The following is a 19,291-nucleotide window of genomic DNA, read 5'->3' on the forward strand; positions in this document are numbered from 1 at the left end:
CTCTTCTGATCAAGGGAGACAGAAAGATCTTGTTCTTTGTCACATACTGAAGATTTCGCTGAAGGTACTTCAGGCTTTGGTGGAAGATCCTTGGTCTTTAAAGCAGAATATACTCTTCTCAGTGTTCTGGAGCTTTCTTCATGGTCAGGTGTTCTGGATGAAGTCAGAGACTCAGCATACATGCTTATGGTTCTGGAACAAACTGGTCCCTTCTTCACGGCCTTTTCCATTTTGGATAAAACCTTGGTGTTTGTGGCAGGACGTGTCCTTCTCCTGGCCAATCCTCTTGTAGTGTCTACAGTTTAGACAGGAAGAACAGCGTGAAAAGACTGCAAATCGCTCAGTGCTTTGTGACGTTTTAGTATTTCAGAATAAATCTTACAAATGTATATCTGAGATATCTTTGCTTTTTACCTGGCTTCTTAGTAGAGGGTGGTGCAGGTACACAGCTGGCAGATTCCTGATGAAGGTCTTGGGCAGTAGTAGTCTCAAAAGTAGTGGCAAAGACTTGCTCAACATCAACATCTGATCCGTCTGTAAGTTGTTCTTCAGCTCCTTCTTCAGGTTTGAGATCTTGTTCAACAGCTGAAGTCTGATTGTCTAAGACGCTCTCATCCTTGCCCAAAGATGTCTCTGCTGACTTCAAGCTTCTAGCCTTTGTTTTCGGACGTGTCCTTCCTCTTGGGGATTCTATAATTTGGACACAAGAAAGAACAGGGTGAAAAGACTGAATAGAAGGTTGTAAATTGTCTAAGCTTTAATATTTCATACACATGTTTAACATGGTGGAAGGGTAACTGTCTATATGCTACAACTGAATAATCTATAAACATTATAAAATGATACAGAATTTAGCGAGGTAGCATGAAGATTTCTCACCTCGGCTCTCACTAGAGGGTGGTGAAGGGACAGGGCTAGCATGTTCCTGATGTCCAATCAGCTGGAGGTCTTGTTCATCCACCTCAGATGGATCACGTTCCTCAAAAGGAGTGTCTTGGTCAAGATCAACACCTAATTTAGCCACAAGTTGTTCTTCAGCCACATCATCAGGCTTGTGATCTTGTTCAGTAGCTGAAGTCTGAGGTAGTGGAATGAAATCATCCCTGCTCTCAACCTTACCCCCATGCTTGCCCTTAACCTCCGATTCAGAAGATCTTGTCAGCAGATTCTTCATTTTTTTAAAGATGCCTACGATAGCATGATCATGGTGTACAATCGTATCCAGGTTTTCTTCATCAACCTCAGATGGAACATTTTTCTCAAAAATAGCCAAGCCTTGCTGAAGATCAAGTTCTTCTTTTGCTCCTCCAGATGGAGGAGTGACCTCTTCAGGACTCTGGCTGTCCTTTGTGTTAATGCTTTGAAGGATACCTTCACATGCTCTTTGCACAGTAAAGACATGACTAGCAAGAGTATTGATCATGCTATCGGGAGAAAATCTATCAATGTCCTCATCTGGGTTCAGGGCGTCAACATCAATTACAGACGCCAGGATGTTTTCAAATACATTTTCCACTATTTCTGTGGAAGTCATAGCGTCTGTGGGAATTTGGGTCGATGTGCTGTTAAAGCATTCAATAATCTCGTCTCTAGATTCGATCAGATTAAAGCCAATCAGAGGTGTGATACAGAGACTGAATCCAAGCTGGGTGATGTTCTGTTCCTCAGCTTTTGCTGTACTAAATCTCATGGCATGTTGTTGCTCCTGAGACTGGGAGAAGGCTTTTTCTAATTTAGCATCGATCTCCTCCATAATACGCTCTGCTAACTTCCTCTTGTACGTTGCAGACTGGATATAATGCAGGATATCTTGGGTAAATTTGTCTCTGAGCGATCTGCCAGAGCTGTTGCTGAATTGAGGTTCTAAAGGTTCTTTTCCCAGTACTTCAATCAGGTTTAGATCTGCGATCTTCTTCTCTTTAGTTTTGCACTTGGGAGTCATGCCCTTTACCTCAACCTTAGGTTTTTCTGAAGGTCTCACACCCTGATGCAATTTCTTCATCATCTGGTACAGATAAATTTCTTTGTCATCTGGTTTAGAGGCCGGCTTGATGATCTTGCCTTTTTTCGGTACCCTGATATCAGACAACTTGTCCTAAAATCACAGCAATAAGAAATCTACTAGAATAATGTAGGTAATCATTATCATACGGTGGCCGAGAAGTACAAAACAAATCTGGAACCAAAACAACAAATCCGAAAACACAAGGTCGATTCAGACAAAATGGAAAAGGTTTAATTTGTGAATGGAATTCTTTCCTCTGATTGGACGAGTCACTCAGGATCTACAGGAAGTCCAGCAGTATCTGCAGCAGTAGAAAGTGGATTGGTGTGTGTATGAACACAGCTCTGCTCTTATAGCGCTCCTTACATCCTTTAATCTGGAATAGTTTGGTCTTCCGGAACAATCCTGCGTTCTTCAGGTGTGCTTTTAGAGATCGCAAACTAATCTTTACTCCATGATACACTATCAGTATATCCAACATCACACTGACCATATCAACGTCCTTCCTCACAGTAGCACTGAACAAAGTCCACTTTTTTATAAATATAAATATATATGTTTGTTATTTTCTTTAAAATGCACTATCAAAAAAAAATAAAGGTCAAAGTGAAGGCAGAACTCCACACATGTACAGGAAATAAAGTTAGATACACAACTTCCTACTTCCTGTATATCCTGAGTAACAGATGTCTCGTCCAATCAGAGGGAAGAATTCCATTCACAGACAATACCGACCTTTTCCGCTTTGTCCGAATTCTCCTTGTGTTTTCGGATTTGTTATTGTGAACTTCTCAGGCACCGTATTATCATGATAAACTACATGAGCAAAAACGATATCTATTCCAAATGCATGACTATAATTGCATATTTTCCTTTAAACCATGGAGAATTCACATAAAATTCAGTTTCACCCAGTAGCCAAGATGTGAAGTGCTAATGTTGTGTAAATAATGATAAATGAACATATTCTCATGCATATGCTGAGACTAATCCATTTTGTGCCTGCATATTTTTCCATCTATGATGAAATTTGTCCTACTCTGCGTTGAATCAAATTTGACCACATACACATGTACTGAAAGGAGCCCGGAATCAGTACCTGAGGTTTATGGATGTTTTCCTTACCTGTCTGTTTGACTTTTCCACAGAGATGTTGGTTCTGATCGGGGAAAGGCCGATCGGATCTCTACTCGGCCTCTTTGGGAGAAGTTTTGTTTTTTCAGTGTACTTTCTCTCAGGTCCTTTATAAAACACATGCAGTTAGCTTCGTGTAAATTCCTCGAAACACTAAAACAATTAGTTTATAAAAAATTTTAACGTGATAAAAGTTACTTTTTCACATCTTACCAACACGGGATCCTTGAACGTGTTCAACTATGATCTTCATTTCAGATCGACGTTTACCCACGTTAATATCGGGCAAGCGTTTGATCGGTTTTGTCACCGGGGTGCGGTACATGCTGAAGTTCCGATCAGGCTGAAATGAAAATGAATTGGTCAAAACCTCAACCTGTATAGAATATTTGTGCAATTAATAAAATAACTCCAGGGTTTGTGTTATTTTGATCTCCTGCAGAGAAAATGCTTAAGCCTGATGTGTAAATCCAGACGTGTGCAGTTATTAAACCCTCACTACACGTCTAAGACTTGAGCTCTGAATAATACACCCTGTTATTTCTACACAAGACCTTAACTAATAGTTGTTACATCTTCATCAAATCACGGCGCTTTGCTTCATCTAAAGAGAGTTCACTAGATTGGAGGTTTGTTCAGTGCTCTGAGGGAAAACCTTTTCATCCTATTAACTAATCTAGCTCTATGGAGTACACGATAAAACACTCCAAATATCAAAATATACAGTGCCTTACAAATTATTCATACCCAAAAGTAGATAGGCCGCGGTGCTTGCTGCTCACTCTGTCTCAGGCTGTGACTGGTTCCTGCAATGCTATAAGAAACAAAAAGAAGCATTCTCTTAAATTAAAACACACTTCAGATAAGACTTTAGGTCACTTTAGGCATTCGGTCAGAGATTTCAATAATGTGAAACTGTTTCTCTGACTTCTGAGTGGAAATGAAACACGTGTGGTACTAATTCTCCTGTGTGTGAAACGCTGTAATGACTCTTTACTTGTCCAGTCGATGCCGTATAGTTCTCTCTGCTCCCTGCATCTGGAATATTACAATAAAAACATTATGTTATACCGGCCACCACTGGAATAAAGTGTATGAATAAAGTATGAATAAATATGAATAAAGTCCTTTCTACAGTCATGAACAGTCAGTTGGAGTTGTGTGATGGAGATACAGCATGTGTAGAGTGTTAGTCTGTGTATTGATGAGCAGGTTGTTGTCCTCAAAGTTAGCATGAACGTGTGTGGAGAAAGAAAGACAGGTACTCACAGTTTGATGCTGGGGCTTCAGAATGAAATGGTTTCCTCTGTTCATTTTTACAAATCTTTTGTTCTGTGCAGAAAATAAATCTGTAAAAAAAAAACACAATAGAGTGAATAAAGGTTCATTTGCATCTCAGCGACATGTAAGATCGTCTGTTCCTCTGTTTCAGTTAATAATACGAGTAAACCAGCAACAATTACTTACGAAAGAGAAGACGTTAATTAAAACATTAATAGAAAGAGAAATGTGTGAGTGGACAGCTTACCTTTCGTGGGTTTCCTGTGGTTGTGTTTTTTCTGGTCCGTTTCTGCTGAACTTAGAGTTCTGATTCTCCCCGTGACGTCACAGATGTGACCCTAAGGGCCCGTACCTGAGGGACGCGTTAGATTCCACAGCGCAGACACTGAGCGGCCGCTACAGTCACGTGACCGATTCACTTTCGGTAGGTGAGTCGATTCAGAGCCGAATCGCTTTCGCGGTGTACAAGCTTAGCGCGTGTATAAAGTGTTTAGTGCGTTTGAAGGGAAATTTGCAGCATTTCTTAATTTCTTTCTTTCTCCTGAACTCAGCAAACAAGCGCAGGTCCAAGAGCATCGGAGTGAACTGATTTTTATTGAGACCCCGAGAAAGCGAATCGAATCGATTCACCTGCAAGTAATGAATCAAACATACGCGGATTTTGGGTTGCAGGCATTTTGTTCGCTGCCGAAATGATCTAAAATGTTTTAAACTACTTATTCGTTTATTTTAATGATGTTCTGGAGTCCTGGCTTTGGTGATTTCCTTCACACTTCACACTTAGAAAAGTATTTTAATCAATATCTCCTCATCCCTTCTTGCCAGCCATCTTGAGACACATCCAGTCTAAATAGTTTAATCACAATGCCATCATGTGTATGGAAGCAGATAGCTAAACAGAAACAAAACTCTTATTCACATGTACCCACTAAGTTACTAATACAGGTTTAAAGTCAGGATCCACCTCCACTCTGTTTACTTCATAATGTCCATGTTGTGTGTTATATGGTTTATCACTCCGTTACCAGACTTGAAGATAATTCTTAGTGATAATTATGAGTGTTGTCCTGGTCTATACACTGATCAGCCATAACATTATGACATTATACCCAGTCGTCTATTTTTCCTGCTTCTAACACATCAACTTTGAAGACAAAATGTTGACTTGCTGCCTAATATATCCCACCCACTAACAGGTGCCATGATGAGGAGATCATCAGTCTTATTCACTTCACCTGATTGGTGTATATTTATCATCTACATGATGAAACATGCTTCTTCTTATTATTTGGAAATGAAAATCTACCCCTGACACTGAAATGTTCTGAGCCGGTGCTGAAATTCTACAAATATTATATTTTATGTGCAGAGAAAGCACATAACACACAGGAAATGCACAACACATATCAGTTGTAATATTATTAATTCATGACTGTATTATTTTCATTAGACTGAAGAGAACTTCTGTTGTGTCAGAAAACGACGATGATGCTGCGAGAGAGAGAGAGAGAGAGAGAGAGAGAGAGAAAGAAAATGAAGCCAATCATATTAAAGCTTTGAAGGACAGGAAATGAGCAGCTGGAGACTCTCAGAAGGACTGAATTGAAAGTTTCCGATTGACTAAATTCCCGAAAGCTTCCTCATGAGGATAAAAATTGCCGTTTGGGATTATTTGTAAAGTCTGTTCTGCTCTTCTGGAAACACCTTGAGCTCTGGTGTAGAAGCCCTGCATCCTGGGAGAACTCTCAGTGAGGGGTTCCTGCTTTGTGCCCGCTCGGCCCTGTGTCGTCGTACATCACGCTCGGCCTGCTGGAGATGGAATATTTCGTTCTCTGACTCTCAGAAGTGCTGAGCTGTGGATTACAGATGTGTAATTGCCCTCTGTTGGTGGATGGACCTGTGAATCTATTACATGTTTATTACAAAATGATGGAGAAAGAAAAGAGCTGTGGGTGTTCTTACAGAACTTTCCCATTAAACACTCCATCACTCATCCAGTACCTCTGCCATTTACCCAGTGTGTGAAGTGGGAGGAGTTATCTGAAGGGTGTGTGATGGAGACTGGCTCAAAAAAAGTACTTGAAATAAACACTGAATATTTCTTTCTCACTTATGTAACATCATGGACATAGTGTTCAAGTCTAAAACTGAACCACAAAAACTTTTACAGCGAGTATTTAAATAAAATTCTGAGACACTGAACTTTATGATAAAATTGTGATCTTGTCACGGGCTCGCCACCTCAACCGCGCCCCCACGCTCACAATCACCTGACTTTTAATCATCACCACCAGCACTCAATTTCACGGGGCTATTTAAAGCACTCGCCCGCCGAGGGCAGCGGCGAGTATTAAGACTGTTTATGTGCAAGTGCCGTAAGTGTGTGTTCCGTTTATCTACTTGCCAGTTTATCTGCTTTACGCTATTTCCTGAGTTACCTTTCACCTGCCTGCCTGTTTGCCTGTACCTGAGTTACGCTTTGCCTTCAACCTGCCTGTGTTAATAAACCAGCATTTGGATTCTCTCTCTGCCTCTGAGTCCTATTGTGACAGAATACTGTGTCAGACATTTTTTTCTGCTTGAAAAGAAAAAACACTTCTCCTGAAGATCACTCTGCTGTATTATTTAGTCAAACATCATTCCTGCCTTCCAGATGTGGGATTGGTCAGAAAGTGTTTATTATTTATTTTCTATACCAGCATCTCTGACAGTTTATATGATGATTATATTAACACGCTCGGTCTGATATGTTATTGTTTCCATAAGTGACTAAATAAATAAAAACATAAATAAACAAATAAATCAAATAAAATAAACAAAAGAGAAAAAAAGAGAAAATAATAAAAATGACTGAATAAAAATAAAATAAAATAATCCTAAATAAAATAAAGTAAAAAACTAACTAAATTAATTAATTAATATACATATAAGCAAACAAAATAATATATATATATATATAACTAAAATAAAAATTAAAAATAATTGTCCCGCGTTATGAGCGTTTATAGCTGCTATAAAGTCAGAGAGAACAGGAACTAACAATAACGAGGAAGGAATAAATATTATGATAAGTAAAAAAATATTAGAATATAATCCGTCTGTGTTTTATCTTTTCCCTGACAAATCAGCAGTTTATGTTATTATAAGCTCCGCCCACATGTCCCTCAGCTCGTGTGGTTCTCCGTAGACGAGACAAACCTTCAGACGGTAAACTCAGAGATTCTGAGTAATGAAGCTGGACGAAAAAAAATCACAGATAAAAGATTGCAAACAGTAATTTTATTGTCCTGGCACCAGAACATCATCAAAATCCAGCCTGATTATCTATGGAGCTCGGAAACAACAACAACTGAGACCGGGGGATTGACATTATTCTTCTTCTTCTTCTTTTTTCTTCTCCTTTCTTTTTTTCTCTGTTGGATTTAGAACATTGAGGTGAACAGAATTTTTTAACACAAGTCTTTTCTTGCCGTTTTGTTGCTTTTTCGTGACACCAATATCTGCACATAAAAATGATATAGATTTATATTTATACGTATATTTATATCATCGTTATCATTCTCTATGAACATCTCAGTCTAGTAGATTTTTTTTTTTAACGGTGCTTCGCCAGTAGAAGTTGGACGGTAGAAGCCACGCCGCCGGTCATCACCTGGAACATGGACGACACACGGCACACACTCGGCTAACACACAGAGACGCATTTTGTACATCTTTGGAGGAAATGAAGCAGGTAGAGATCTCGCTCTCCGGCTTGTTACTCCAGTGTTGCCTTAGATGAGTTGCTTAATTCCAGAAAAAATCCCAACACATTCATGAGTGAAATGATGGAAAGTAAAATAAAGAGATTTTGGGTTAAAACATTTCCAGTGGTGATTTTTTTTTTTTTTTACGTTTGGCACAACGTCAGTCATCTGGTCAGTCAGGTTAGCTACGGACGACAAACGGCTGTATCGTTAGAATTTTACTGTTTTAACACTTGTGAAAAAAATGACAAAACAAAATGCAAAAAAAAAAAGTTGAAATATATCTACACGTCTTTTGTTAGGCAGTGAGAAAGCACTTCGTCGATACGGAGAGTGGAACCGTGTTCTCTTTTTCTCACGACTGCTTTCGGAACGTCGCTCTAGATGCACTCGTCTTTATCAGAACCAACAAAAAAAAAACAAAAAACCTCCTCCTCCGGAAACATACCCTGTTCTGAAGATGACACGCATAGCCGAGACATTTCTCCAAAATAAACGTGGTCTAGGTTTTTTTTTTTTTTTTGTCTTGTGCTGTAAAAGAAGATCCAAAGTCACCTCCGAGTGGCAGCAGTGTAATGTACACCAATCGAGTACAAACCAAACCGAGAGGAGGAACGCAAATAGATAAAAAGGCTGGAAAAATCTCAAACGCATCTCAAACATTCAAACTCAACATAACTCACAATAAGATGGGAAAACGAAACTTAAAAAAAAACAACAACAAACAAATAAAGTGAAAAGCTCTTCCCAGAATTCCGTACGGATCTGTCCAACGTCTCTTTGCTTCCACACGGTTTCAATTCCCTACTTTACAAATCCCTTACAAGGTCAAAACTTTCCATCATCTTTCATAAATCCTTTCTTTTTTTCTTGTGCTGACATTCCGATATTCCCTCTTCCATCCTGCTTTGATCCTTTCCACGGAACGAGCCTTCTGACGAACGGAATGTGTCGACGGAAATGTGGTATGCATGCACATGCACAGTTTTCCAGCCTCTCTTTGCAAGCACCCGGATTTGGGTGGATTCGGGTCGGAGTCCCTGGGAAGGCGGAGGAGGAAAGAAAGGGGGAGGGCAAGGGGAAGGGCAGAGGGTGATGTTAGGGGTCATCGGCGGGGTCATCCAAAGGGGAGGGGTCATCATTCATGGAGTCCTACACCCACGAGTCGGGCGAGGCGGGGTAGTGACTCGTCTCGTAGTTGAGTTCGCTGTAGGGACGCGCGGCCGAGTAGAAGTCCACGTAGTTCCCAGTGGACTTGAGTCCCAGGTGCATGCTGAGGTCCGTGGCAGGAGCAGGCCGATGAACCTGATCTTCGAAAAATGGTTCTTCAAAGTTTCTAGTGGAGTTCTGAAATGGAGGAAGCACCTCGTAGTCCTTTCGGACGCTCTCCTGTGGAGGAGGATGGGTCGGGATCTGCAGGAGAGGAGGCGGAGAGGAGACATGGTAAATTAAATAAATAAAATAAATGAATAAATAATTTTTAAAAAATCATGTGACAGTCGCTACGTTTGTGTTTACAGACTACAAAAAATGACACCAGACTGTCTTCAAGATTTATTTTGTGAGTTTGAACTTGTCGCTCTGTTTTCACTCTGGTTAACAGTTTCCTACAGGGATTTAGCGATGCAGCGGCACTTTAGTGATTTCATCTGTCCACCTCTGTCACCTCCTCGTCTGTACAACAGATCAGCCGCCAAAGCTTCATCTTTAACTAGCAGAACTTTGTTATGCTTTTTTATGCTAACACCACATGGTAAACTAGCAGAATCATTCCTGCTGTATAGCTGCAGTGCATTCTGGGACTTCTACACCTGTGCTTGTTTTTTTCATGAATACGACAACACCGTGAACGAGAAAATAACCATAACAAACATTACCTGGTTGTGCTTCACCTCTTCGTTCGGAATCGCGTACGAGTTGCGGAACAGCGTCGAGGTTCCACATGAGACTTGAACTGTAGGACGAGACAGAAGACAGAATGATGGGGAAAAAAGTGTGGGCGGGGCCGAGACATTTTCAGTTTTTAATCATGACTCATACAGGATATGAAGTAAAGCCGTGATCTGTGAGGAACGAGAGACTCTCGAGCTGAAAGCGAGCGCTCGATCGGCGAGGGAAATAAGTCAGAGAGCTAACGCCTTTAGAGCCCGCAGCTACAGGATGACACATCAATCATGCAGGAAATGATGTCACTGTTAAATTGATCTCGACTTCCTGTGAAGGAGCTTAGCTTCTGATAAACTTTAGCGAGATCAAGCGAGAAGCACCGAGGTAACCGAAGGGTCACGTCCTGAGAGCTGATTCTGAATCATCCTTCGCTCCTCTCCTCCCTCTCCTTTCCTCCACTTCCACATCCTCCTCTCCCTCTCCTGTCTTCTATATCCATCTCTCCTCCACTTCCACATCCTCCTCTCCTTCCTCTCCTGTCTTCTATATCCATCTCTCCTCCACTTCCACATCCTCCTCTCCTTCCTCTCCTGTCTTCTATATCCATCTCTCCTCCACTTCCACATCCTCCTCTCCTTCCTCTCCTGTCTTCTATATCCATCTCTCCTCCACTTCCACATCCTCCTCTCCTTCCTCTCCTGTCTTCTATATCCATCTCTCCTCCACTTCCACATCCTCCTCTCCTTCCTCTCCTGTCTTCTATATCCATCTCTCCTCCACTTCCATTCCTGTCTTCTACATCCATCTCTCCTCCATTTCCACATCCTCCTCTCCTTCCTCTCCTGTCTTCTACAACCATCTCTCCTCCACTTCCACATCCTCCTCTCCTTCATCTCCTCTCCATCTCTCCCTCCACATCCCTCACTCCATCTTGCTCTTCACCTATCTTCCTCTCCTCCACAACTCCCTGACACTTCCTTCACTATTCTTCTCCTCTACATCCTTCTATTATTCATCCTCTTCCTCATATCCTCATCCCTTCCAGTGTCTCCTTTTTCGTTCTCCGTTTTTTTCACATTGACTCTATTCCTCCTGTTGTATCCTCCCCTTTTTTTATATCTCCTCCTCCTTCTCCTCCTCTTCTTCTCCACCTGCCCCATCCTGCTCTCCTCTTCCTCTCCTCCTCCTCCTCCCTGAGCACTCACCTGCTGTGGCGTCTTTCCTGGATGCGTGCTCGCCTTTGTTTCCATGGAAACTAGCATTGGTTCCAGTGGACTCGTAGTCCGTCTTCCTCTCCTTGAGGCTGATCATCTCTCTGGGTGAGGCGGGGGCGCTCGCTGCGAATCACACACACACACACACACACACACACACACACACACACACACACGTGTCCATGAGCATCTAAAGCATCCACCTGTCTCTCTCTCTCTCTGTCCCTCTCTGTGTCTTCCTTCGTTTTTACTCCTCGTCACTAGATGAAAGTCATGTGGAGGTGTGGATCATTATTCTTCATTAGTGTGGTTCAGAGTGGCAGCAGGAATGTGATTTCCGACAGACCGGTGGAGGAAAAAAAAAAAGTCAGCTGCAACATTCCTAATTCCCATGAAAGACTCCTACAAGGACAATTTATCTGAAGAATAAATGCACTTCCTGTTACGATGACAAAAACACACACAGATCTCATCAGTATTATTCTTAAAAAAAATAAAATAAAAACAAACAAAAAAATTATCCTAAATTTCCATGAACATTAAACAGTGTTTTATGAAAGATAAAAAAAGAGATTTACAAAAATGTTTGTAAAGAAAAATAAAATCAATTCAATCTTCCTCAAGAAAGAAAATTTTTCCACTCTTTTTCCATTCATACATGTTCTACAGGAAGTTGCATCATCTGCATGTTCTGACGATCACAGGAAGAAGAAAAGTGCATTCTCTCACTCTGTGTTTAAAAGTCCTATATTTACGTGGTTTTATTGATATTGTCGCAATAAAAGCTCAACCATCTCTCGTACAGACTGAAAGTAAATCATTAATAAAAACAAAATCATTTGAATGTCATTGACCTTCTTCTACCGTTAGCACTGATGCTAGTCAACCAGACTGCACGTTTTTGCTAATTCTACACAACACCCTTACTCACTTAAGAGCAAAATGCAGCAGATAAACCCTGTAAGAAAAGCGAGATATTGCTGAGGTAAGTAAATATTCCTAGATTTAATGTTGAACATTCAAGTTTTAAGAATAAGAATTGAATTTCATTTTGCAAGCCCCGCCCACCTTTTCTTTTTTCTTTTTTTTTTACTATTAGCTTAGAAGTCATTTAAAAAAGTAAAATCGTCGTGAAACGAAGGTATTGGAGATCAGGTTGCCATAGAAACAGGTAAAGAAAATCCCGCGAGTGGAATTATTGGTAACTCCAGGCTTGAAAATCGAACCATTAGAAAATAAAAATACAAACTTTCCGACTTTCCAAACTCCATCCAATCCAAACAAACAAAACAACTGTGTTTTTTCACAGCTGAACGGAAAAGCTACAACAATTACACAGAAATCTGCAGCACAACGTCTGGAAAATAAAAAATAAACGATTAAGCCATACGTTTAACGCTTGCTCTGTTCTGATGCGGCGCTCCTGAGGGCAGCAAGTCTGAGATAAACACAGATCCACTGTAAATATATTTATTCACTACACATCCGACTGTCTTACTTTTCTGTCTCAAGATAAATTCACAAACTGAATACCTTATTAAAAAAAAAAGTACAACTATCTGTTTCTCCAGACGTTTCAAATCGAATCTCTTGCCAAGGACACATTATGACCATTAGGAGCGTTAGTACATTACTCAGCTCGCTGCGGTCCGGCCATCTGCTGAGCAGAATTCCACAGATGCAAATATTAGTGCACCCTCTTCCCTCCTGCGATGCTGAACGAGGGAATAATCAGGATTTATTGACCTTCAGTGGAGTGATGTATTAAACAGAAATCTGGACATCTTTCTGTTTTCCTGTTTATTGCCTTTTCTTGATAAAATGTTCACCGAGAACTTTCATAAGAAACACAACAACAAATCCAAAATCATAAGGACGATTCAGACAAAGCAGAAAAGGTATAATTTGTGAATGGAATTCTTCCCTCTGATTGGACGAGACATGGGTCACTCAGGATCTACAGGAAGTCCAGCAGTATCTGCAGCAGTAGAAAGTGGATTGGTGTGTGTATGAACACAGCTCTGCTCTTATAGCGCTCCTTACATCCTTTAATCTGGAATAGTTTGGTCTTCCGGAACATTCCTGGTGTGTTTTTAGAGATCGCAAACTAATCTTTACTCCATGATACACTATCAGTATCTCCAACATCACACTGACCATATCAACGTCCTTCCTCACAGTAGAGCTGAATGAACTCCATTTTCTTATAAAGATAAATATATATGTTGTTATTCTCTTTAAAAGATTTAAAGTTAAACTATCGAAAAAAAATAGTCAAAGTGAAGGCAGAACTCCACACATGTACAGGAAATAAAGTTAGATACACAACTTCCTACTTCCTGTAGATCCTGAGTGACAGATCAGAGGGAAGAATTCCATTCACTATACTGCATTTTTCCCCTCTGTCCGAATCGTCCTTGTGTTTTCTGGATTTGTTATTGTGTTTTGAACTTCTCAGCCACCGTAGATTTAACACTTCTTATACGAATATTTAGATATTTAAGTAGATATACTGTAAACACAGCAATTAACAAACGATTACACTTTCTTTAATTATTAAAAAATTACACAGTTATGCGGCTGTAACGGTCAGGAGACGCCGCCTGAACCGGGGATCAAACCCAGACCGCCGTGGTCATCTCAAGCACCCATGTACAGAGAATGTTAACAAAACTAAAACTGAAATAAGACACAAGACAAATACAACGTAAGTAACCAAAACGTGACCATAACAGGAAACCCAGCGGCATCAGGCCGTACCACCAGAACATAAAACAATGACTGGAAACAACAGGGAAAGCAATAGGGAGGGGAGTGGCACAACGCACATGGGAGTAACAATGACAAACAAAGGAGGCTATGATGAGATACCTCCCTCTGGTGGTCTGTCAGGGAACTGTCCCAGAAGCTCCTGACAACAGCTGTATTTGTGAAACAGGTTCAGTTCCTGATCTCACTTACGTTACTGCATCTATAAACAGACCTTCCCCTCACCAGCCTCACTTTCTCATCAGGTTGAGACAAAAATCAGGCACAGATGTTGATGCTTTTGAAGAAAAAAACAGACATTTGACCTTGCCATGACCTTGCTGTAATTTGAATCAATTACTAAATCTAATCAAATCATCTCCTGCTTACAAACGTCTCTCCATATCAATCCTACAAACATTAAACCATCACGTAACAGTCGCTAGGTTTACATTTACAGGCAAAAATGACATGAGATTGTGTTCATGATTTATTTTGTGAGACCTGTTGCTCTATTTTCACTTTGGTTAACCGTTTCCTACATGGGATTTAGCGATGCAGCGGCGCTTTAGCGATTTCACCTGTTCACCTCCTCGTCTGTACAACAGATCAGAAGCTTCATCTTTCATGCTTTCACACTGAACCAGCGGCTCGTGAGACATCACGCTAACGAGGAGAAGGGTGATTATCTCTGACTGTTAGCAAGCGCTGACACTGGAGACTCCTTCTGTACAGTTTCACTCAGGTTTCACACGATGACATCAGTGGTTTGTTACCTGATTGTTCTCACCAGGTCCATGTTATTCCCTCATCTTTTTCTGACCGTTGATGTTCCTGACCTGTGTTTTAACCCCACCTGCATACCCTGGATTTGCCCCAATAAACCTCGGAATGGGTTTTGTTTTATTTCTTGAATATCAGCGTAAAAGATTTCGTTTAAATTCGAAATCTATTCATTACTCATCAACAAGTGAATGAGCTGTTGCTATAGAAACGATAACGAAGTGAAACGAATATAAACCTGCTCCACTGTCAGAACCGCTGTTACAGAAAATTAATCAACACCTGACGAGAGATGTTTGTAAGCAGTAGATGATTTGGTTAGATTTAGGAATTGATCCAAATCACGGCAAGGTCACGGCAAGGTCAAATGCATGAAATGTCTGTATTTTCTTCAAAAACATCAACATCATTGCCTGATTTTTGTCTTAACCTGAAGACAGAGATTCCAGAACTCAACAGCACTGTGGTGTGAATCTTCATCTTTACAGACTCACAGTATTGTGAAAGCAGCCTTGACTTCCTGTTTTTAACTTTTTTTTTTTGTGAAGTCTTGCCAATTTCCTAACCCTTTACTTCTCCCCAAATTCTCTCTGTGCATTTGTCTGTTTTGTGAGATTCTTGTTCTTTATCCTGCTTAATTATTCAAACTCTTTCTCAGCAGCAGCAGAAAGCTCACTATATCTCTCCAACCTCAGTCAAGTTGTCTTGGAGCCATTGCATCTTTGTTCTGGTCTCTAGGGAACCTCAGAAGCCAAAAAAATGAAAAAATAAAAGAAGAAACCCTGGCTCGGGTCCCTGTATTTGGGCTGGAGATGTAATAAGAGCTTGTGTGGTGCTGCAGAGGAACTCAGGGTGCTTTGGGTTGTGTGATTGCAGCAGTACTGCGTTAGAAATCAATTTAGCTCTTTGTCTCTATTTCTGCTCGAACCCCGCCTGGTGTCCGGGCCGGTATCAGGAGAACGCCACACGCTGCTCAATTTAGAGCTCGGATTTCTTTTCTTCTCAAGGCCACTGTGGGACGTTTCAGCGCCTGATAAAGATCACTGGAGACTTGAAGGAGCAAACCAAACCGATTACAAGCTTCTCCACTGTGGCGAGGTCGCACAATCGAGAAATAATTGCATTTCTTGGTAATTATATCAAATTAGACGGCAATCCTCAAGTTTTACATACGTCATGTATAAAGGTAAACATGGAGAATATTTCATTTTTACGGTGGCTGAGGAGTACAAAACACAATAACAAATCCGAAAACACAACGATTCAGACAAAGCAGAAAAGGTATAGTGTGTGAATGGAATTCTTCCCTCTGATTGGACGAGACATGGGTCACTCAGGATCTACAGGAAGTCCAGCAGTAGCTGCAGCAGTAGAAAGTGGATTGGTGTGTGTATGAACACAGCTCTGCTCTTATAGCGCTCCTTACATCCTTTAATCTGGAATAGTTTGATCTTCCGGAACATTCCTGGTGTGTTTTTAGAGATAAACTAATCTTTACTCCATGACACACTATCAGTATATCCAACATCACACTGACCATATCAACGTCCTTCCTCACAGTAGAGCTGAACGAAGTCCATTTAATAAAATAAAGTTAGATACACAATTTCCCACTTCCTGTATTTCCCGAGTGACAGATGTCTCGTCCAATCAGAGGGAAGAATTCCATTCATACACTACACCTACCTTTTCCGCTTTGTCCGAATTGTCCTTGTGTTTTTCAGATTTGTTTTGTTTTGCGCTTCTTGGCCACCGTAGATTTTACACCAAGAACCTCATTTAGTGTAAAAACACACTGAAAATGAAGGGCGAGTACCTTAAAAATGAAACCTACAAGTAATTTCCAGACAAATCTGCACCTGAAAAATGATTTAATGACACTGGAGGTCATTTTTTTAAATAGCAGGCTGTAAATTTTTGTGACTTAGGAGTGAGAGGGTTGTGTGATAGAACATATATACGTTAACATAGACTATATTGCCAAAAGTATTCGCTCACCTGCCTTGACTCGCATATGAACTTAAGTGACATCCCATTCCTAATCCATAGGGTTCAATATGATGTTGGTCCACCCTTTGCAGCTATAACAGCTTCAACTCTTCTGGGAAGGCTGTCCACAAGGTTTAGGAGTGTGTTTATGGGAATTTTTGACCATTCTTCCAGAAGCGCATTTGTGAGGTCACACACTGATGTTGGACGAGAAGGCCTGGCTCTCAGTCTCCGCTCTAATTCATCCCAAAGGTGTTCTATGGGGTTGAGGTCAGGACTCTGTGCAGGCCAGTCAAGTTCATCCACACCAGACTCTGTCATCCATGTCTTTATGGACCTTGCTTTGGTCACTGGTGCACAGTCATGTTGGAAGAGGAAGGGGCCAGCTCCAAACTGTTCCCACAAAGTTGGGAGCATGGAATTGTCCAAAATGTCTTGGTATGCTGAAGCATTCAGAGTTCCTTTCACTGGAACTAAGGGGCCAAGCCCAGCTCCTGAAAAACAACCCCACACCATAATCCCCCCTCCACCAAACTTTACACTTGGCACAGTGCAGTCAGACAAGTACCGTTCTCCTGGCAACCACCAAACCCAGACTCGTCCATCAGATTGCCAGATGGAGAAGCGCGATTCGTGACTCCAGAGAACGCGTCTCCACTGCTCTAGAGTCCAGTGGCGGCGTGCTTTACACCACTGCATCCGACGCTTTGCATTGCACTTGGTGATGTATGGCTTGGATGCAGCTGCTCGGCCATGGAAACCCATTCCATGAAGCTCTCTGCACACTGTTCTTGAGCTCATCTGAAGGCCACATGAAGTTTGGAGGTCTGTAGCGATTGACTCTGCAGAAAGTTGGCGACCTCTTCGCACTATGCGCCTCAGCATCCGCTGACCCCGCTCCGTCAGTTTACGTGGCCTACCACTTCATGGCTGAGTTGCTGTCGTTCCCAAACACTTCCACGTTCTTATAATACAGCTGACAGTTGACTGTGGAATATTTAGGAGCGAGGAAATTTCACGACTGGATTTGTTGCACAGGTGGCATCCTATCACAGTTCCACGCTGGAATTCACTGAGCTCCTGAGAGCGACCCATTCTTTCACAAATGTTTGTAAAAACAGTCTGCATGCCTAGGTGCTTGATTTTATACACCTGTGGTCATGGAAGTGATTAGAACACCTGATTCTGATTATTTGGATGGGTGAGCGAATACTTTTGGCAATATAGTGTACGTTAATGTGGTGGAAATCAAGAAAGCTAAAAAATCTCCCAATTCTGAGTCACATTTTTATGATCATTGCGTCCGTCTTTTGTGAAGTCGGTGTGTAACGTAACGGAAATATTATAGAGGATTATTTTCAGCGTGTGATTTACACAGAATTCCTCGACAAAGCATCAGTCACTCTTTAGAATTAAGATCTATAAGAATCTATAAGATCACTAACTGACTAGTCAGGACGTGGAAATCCAGACACTAGCATGCGCTCGTTAATTGCAGTTATACAGGTGAAGTTGCAAGAAAAAGAAGAATTGTTAGATATAAAGTCATACTTTAGAAGTCTTTTTTTTCTGTGCCAGAAATGAGCTCCATAAAGTGAATGATAAAGTGGAAAAAAAAACAATATTGAATATTGCTGGTTTCCTCCTCCGACTTGTTTCCTCTTTACAGAAGTGTAGCGTTTAGTGTTGATCTGTTCAAACACGAGATTTACCTGAAATATTATATACGATGTTCAAGGATCTCATTTTTTGTGAATAGAGAATTACAGGAAACAGATGGAACACTTGGCTTTTGAGTAGCCAAAAAAAAGAAGAAGGAAGGAATAAAAGGAGCGACTGCCATCATAATCAATAATCCATCAAATACAGACAGAGGAGGTGATTTAGACTTAATGATAAAAAATGATCTGAGAGCGTAATGCATTAGCGCTGAAGCTGTGAGTGAAGGAGCCAGCGTGACTGCTGCCCTCCTTACAAGAGCTTTTTTCCCCCTAAAAACCCCAGTGGCTGATTCATCAAGCAAAGCACAGCAAGCTGAGAAATATTCCTCACATCCCTCACTGCCTGTGCTTCAGTCATTTAAAGAGCCATTAGCTCCGGGTCTCTCTGCTCCACAGCTCCGATCGGTCCTCCAGCAAAACCCCCCACCCCACCCCCCACCCCAACCCCCCCAACACAGGAAACTACACACACACACACACGCCACATACACACACACACACACACACACATACATGCACACACACACACACACACACACATACATGCACACACACACACACACACACACACGCCACATACACACACACACACACACACATACACACACACACACATACATGCACACACACACACCACATAAACACACACACGCACGCACACACACACAACATACACACACACATGCACGCACACACACACACACACACACACCACATACATACACACAAACACACACCACATACACACACACAAACACACACCACATACACACATGCCACATA

The 19,291-nt window shown here is 41.3% G+C and overlaps 1 protein-coding gene across 5 annotated transcripts in view; it reads right to left on the reverse strand.

Moving 5' to 3' along the window:
• Positions 1 to 7,687: 7,687 nt before the first annotated feature.
• Positions 7,688 to 19,291, reverse strand: part of ctnnd2a (catenin (cadherin-associated protein), delta 2a) — a 298,449-nt gene continuing 286,845 nt past the window's right edge. For 4 of the 5 annotated variants that reach the window (XM_058376506.1, XM_058376508.1, XM_058376505.1 and 1 more), the window contains 3 exons: positions 11,259 to 11,390; positions 10,044 to 10,120; positions 7,689 to 9,579 (listed from right to left, as the gene is read on the reverse strand). In XM_058376506.1, the coding sequence (XP_058232489.1) occupies positions 9,319 to 9,579; positions 10,044 to 10,120; positions 11,259 to 11,390 (470 nt within the window). In that variant the 3' untranslated portion in view covers positions 7,689 to 9,318. Of the gene's footprint in view, positions 9,580 to 10,043; positions 10,121 to 11,258; positions 11,391 to 19,291 lie in introns of all 5 variants that reach the window. The other variant, XM_058376504.1, reaches the window with a different exon arrangement.

The sequence above is a fragment of the Hemibagrus wyckioides genome, linkage group LG23 (assembly GCF_019097595.1).
Source record: "Hemibagrus wyckioides isolate EC202008001 linkage group LG23, SWU_Hwy_1.0, whole genome shotgun sequence".
NCBI lineage: Eukaryota > Metazoa > Chordata > Actinopteri > Siluriformes > Bagridae > Hemibagrus > Hemibagrus wyckioides.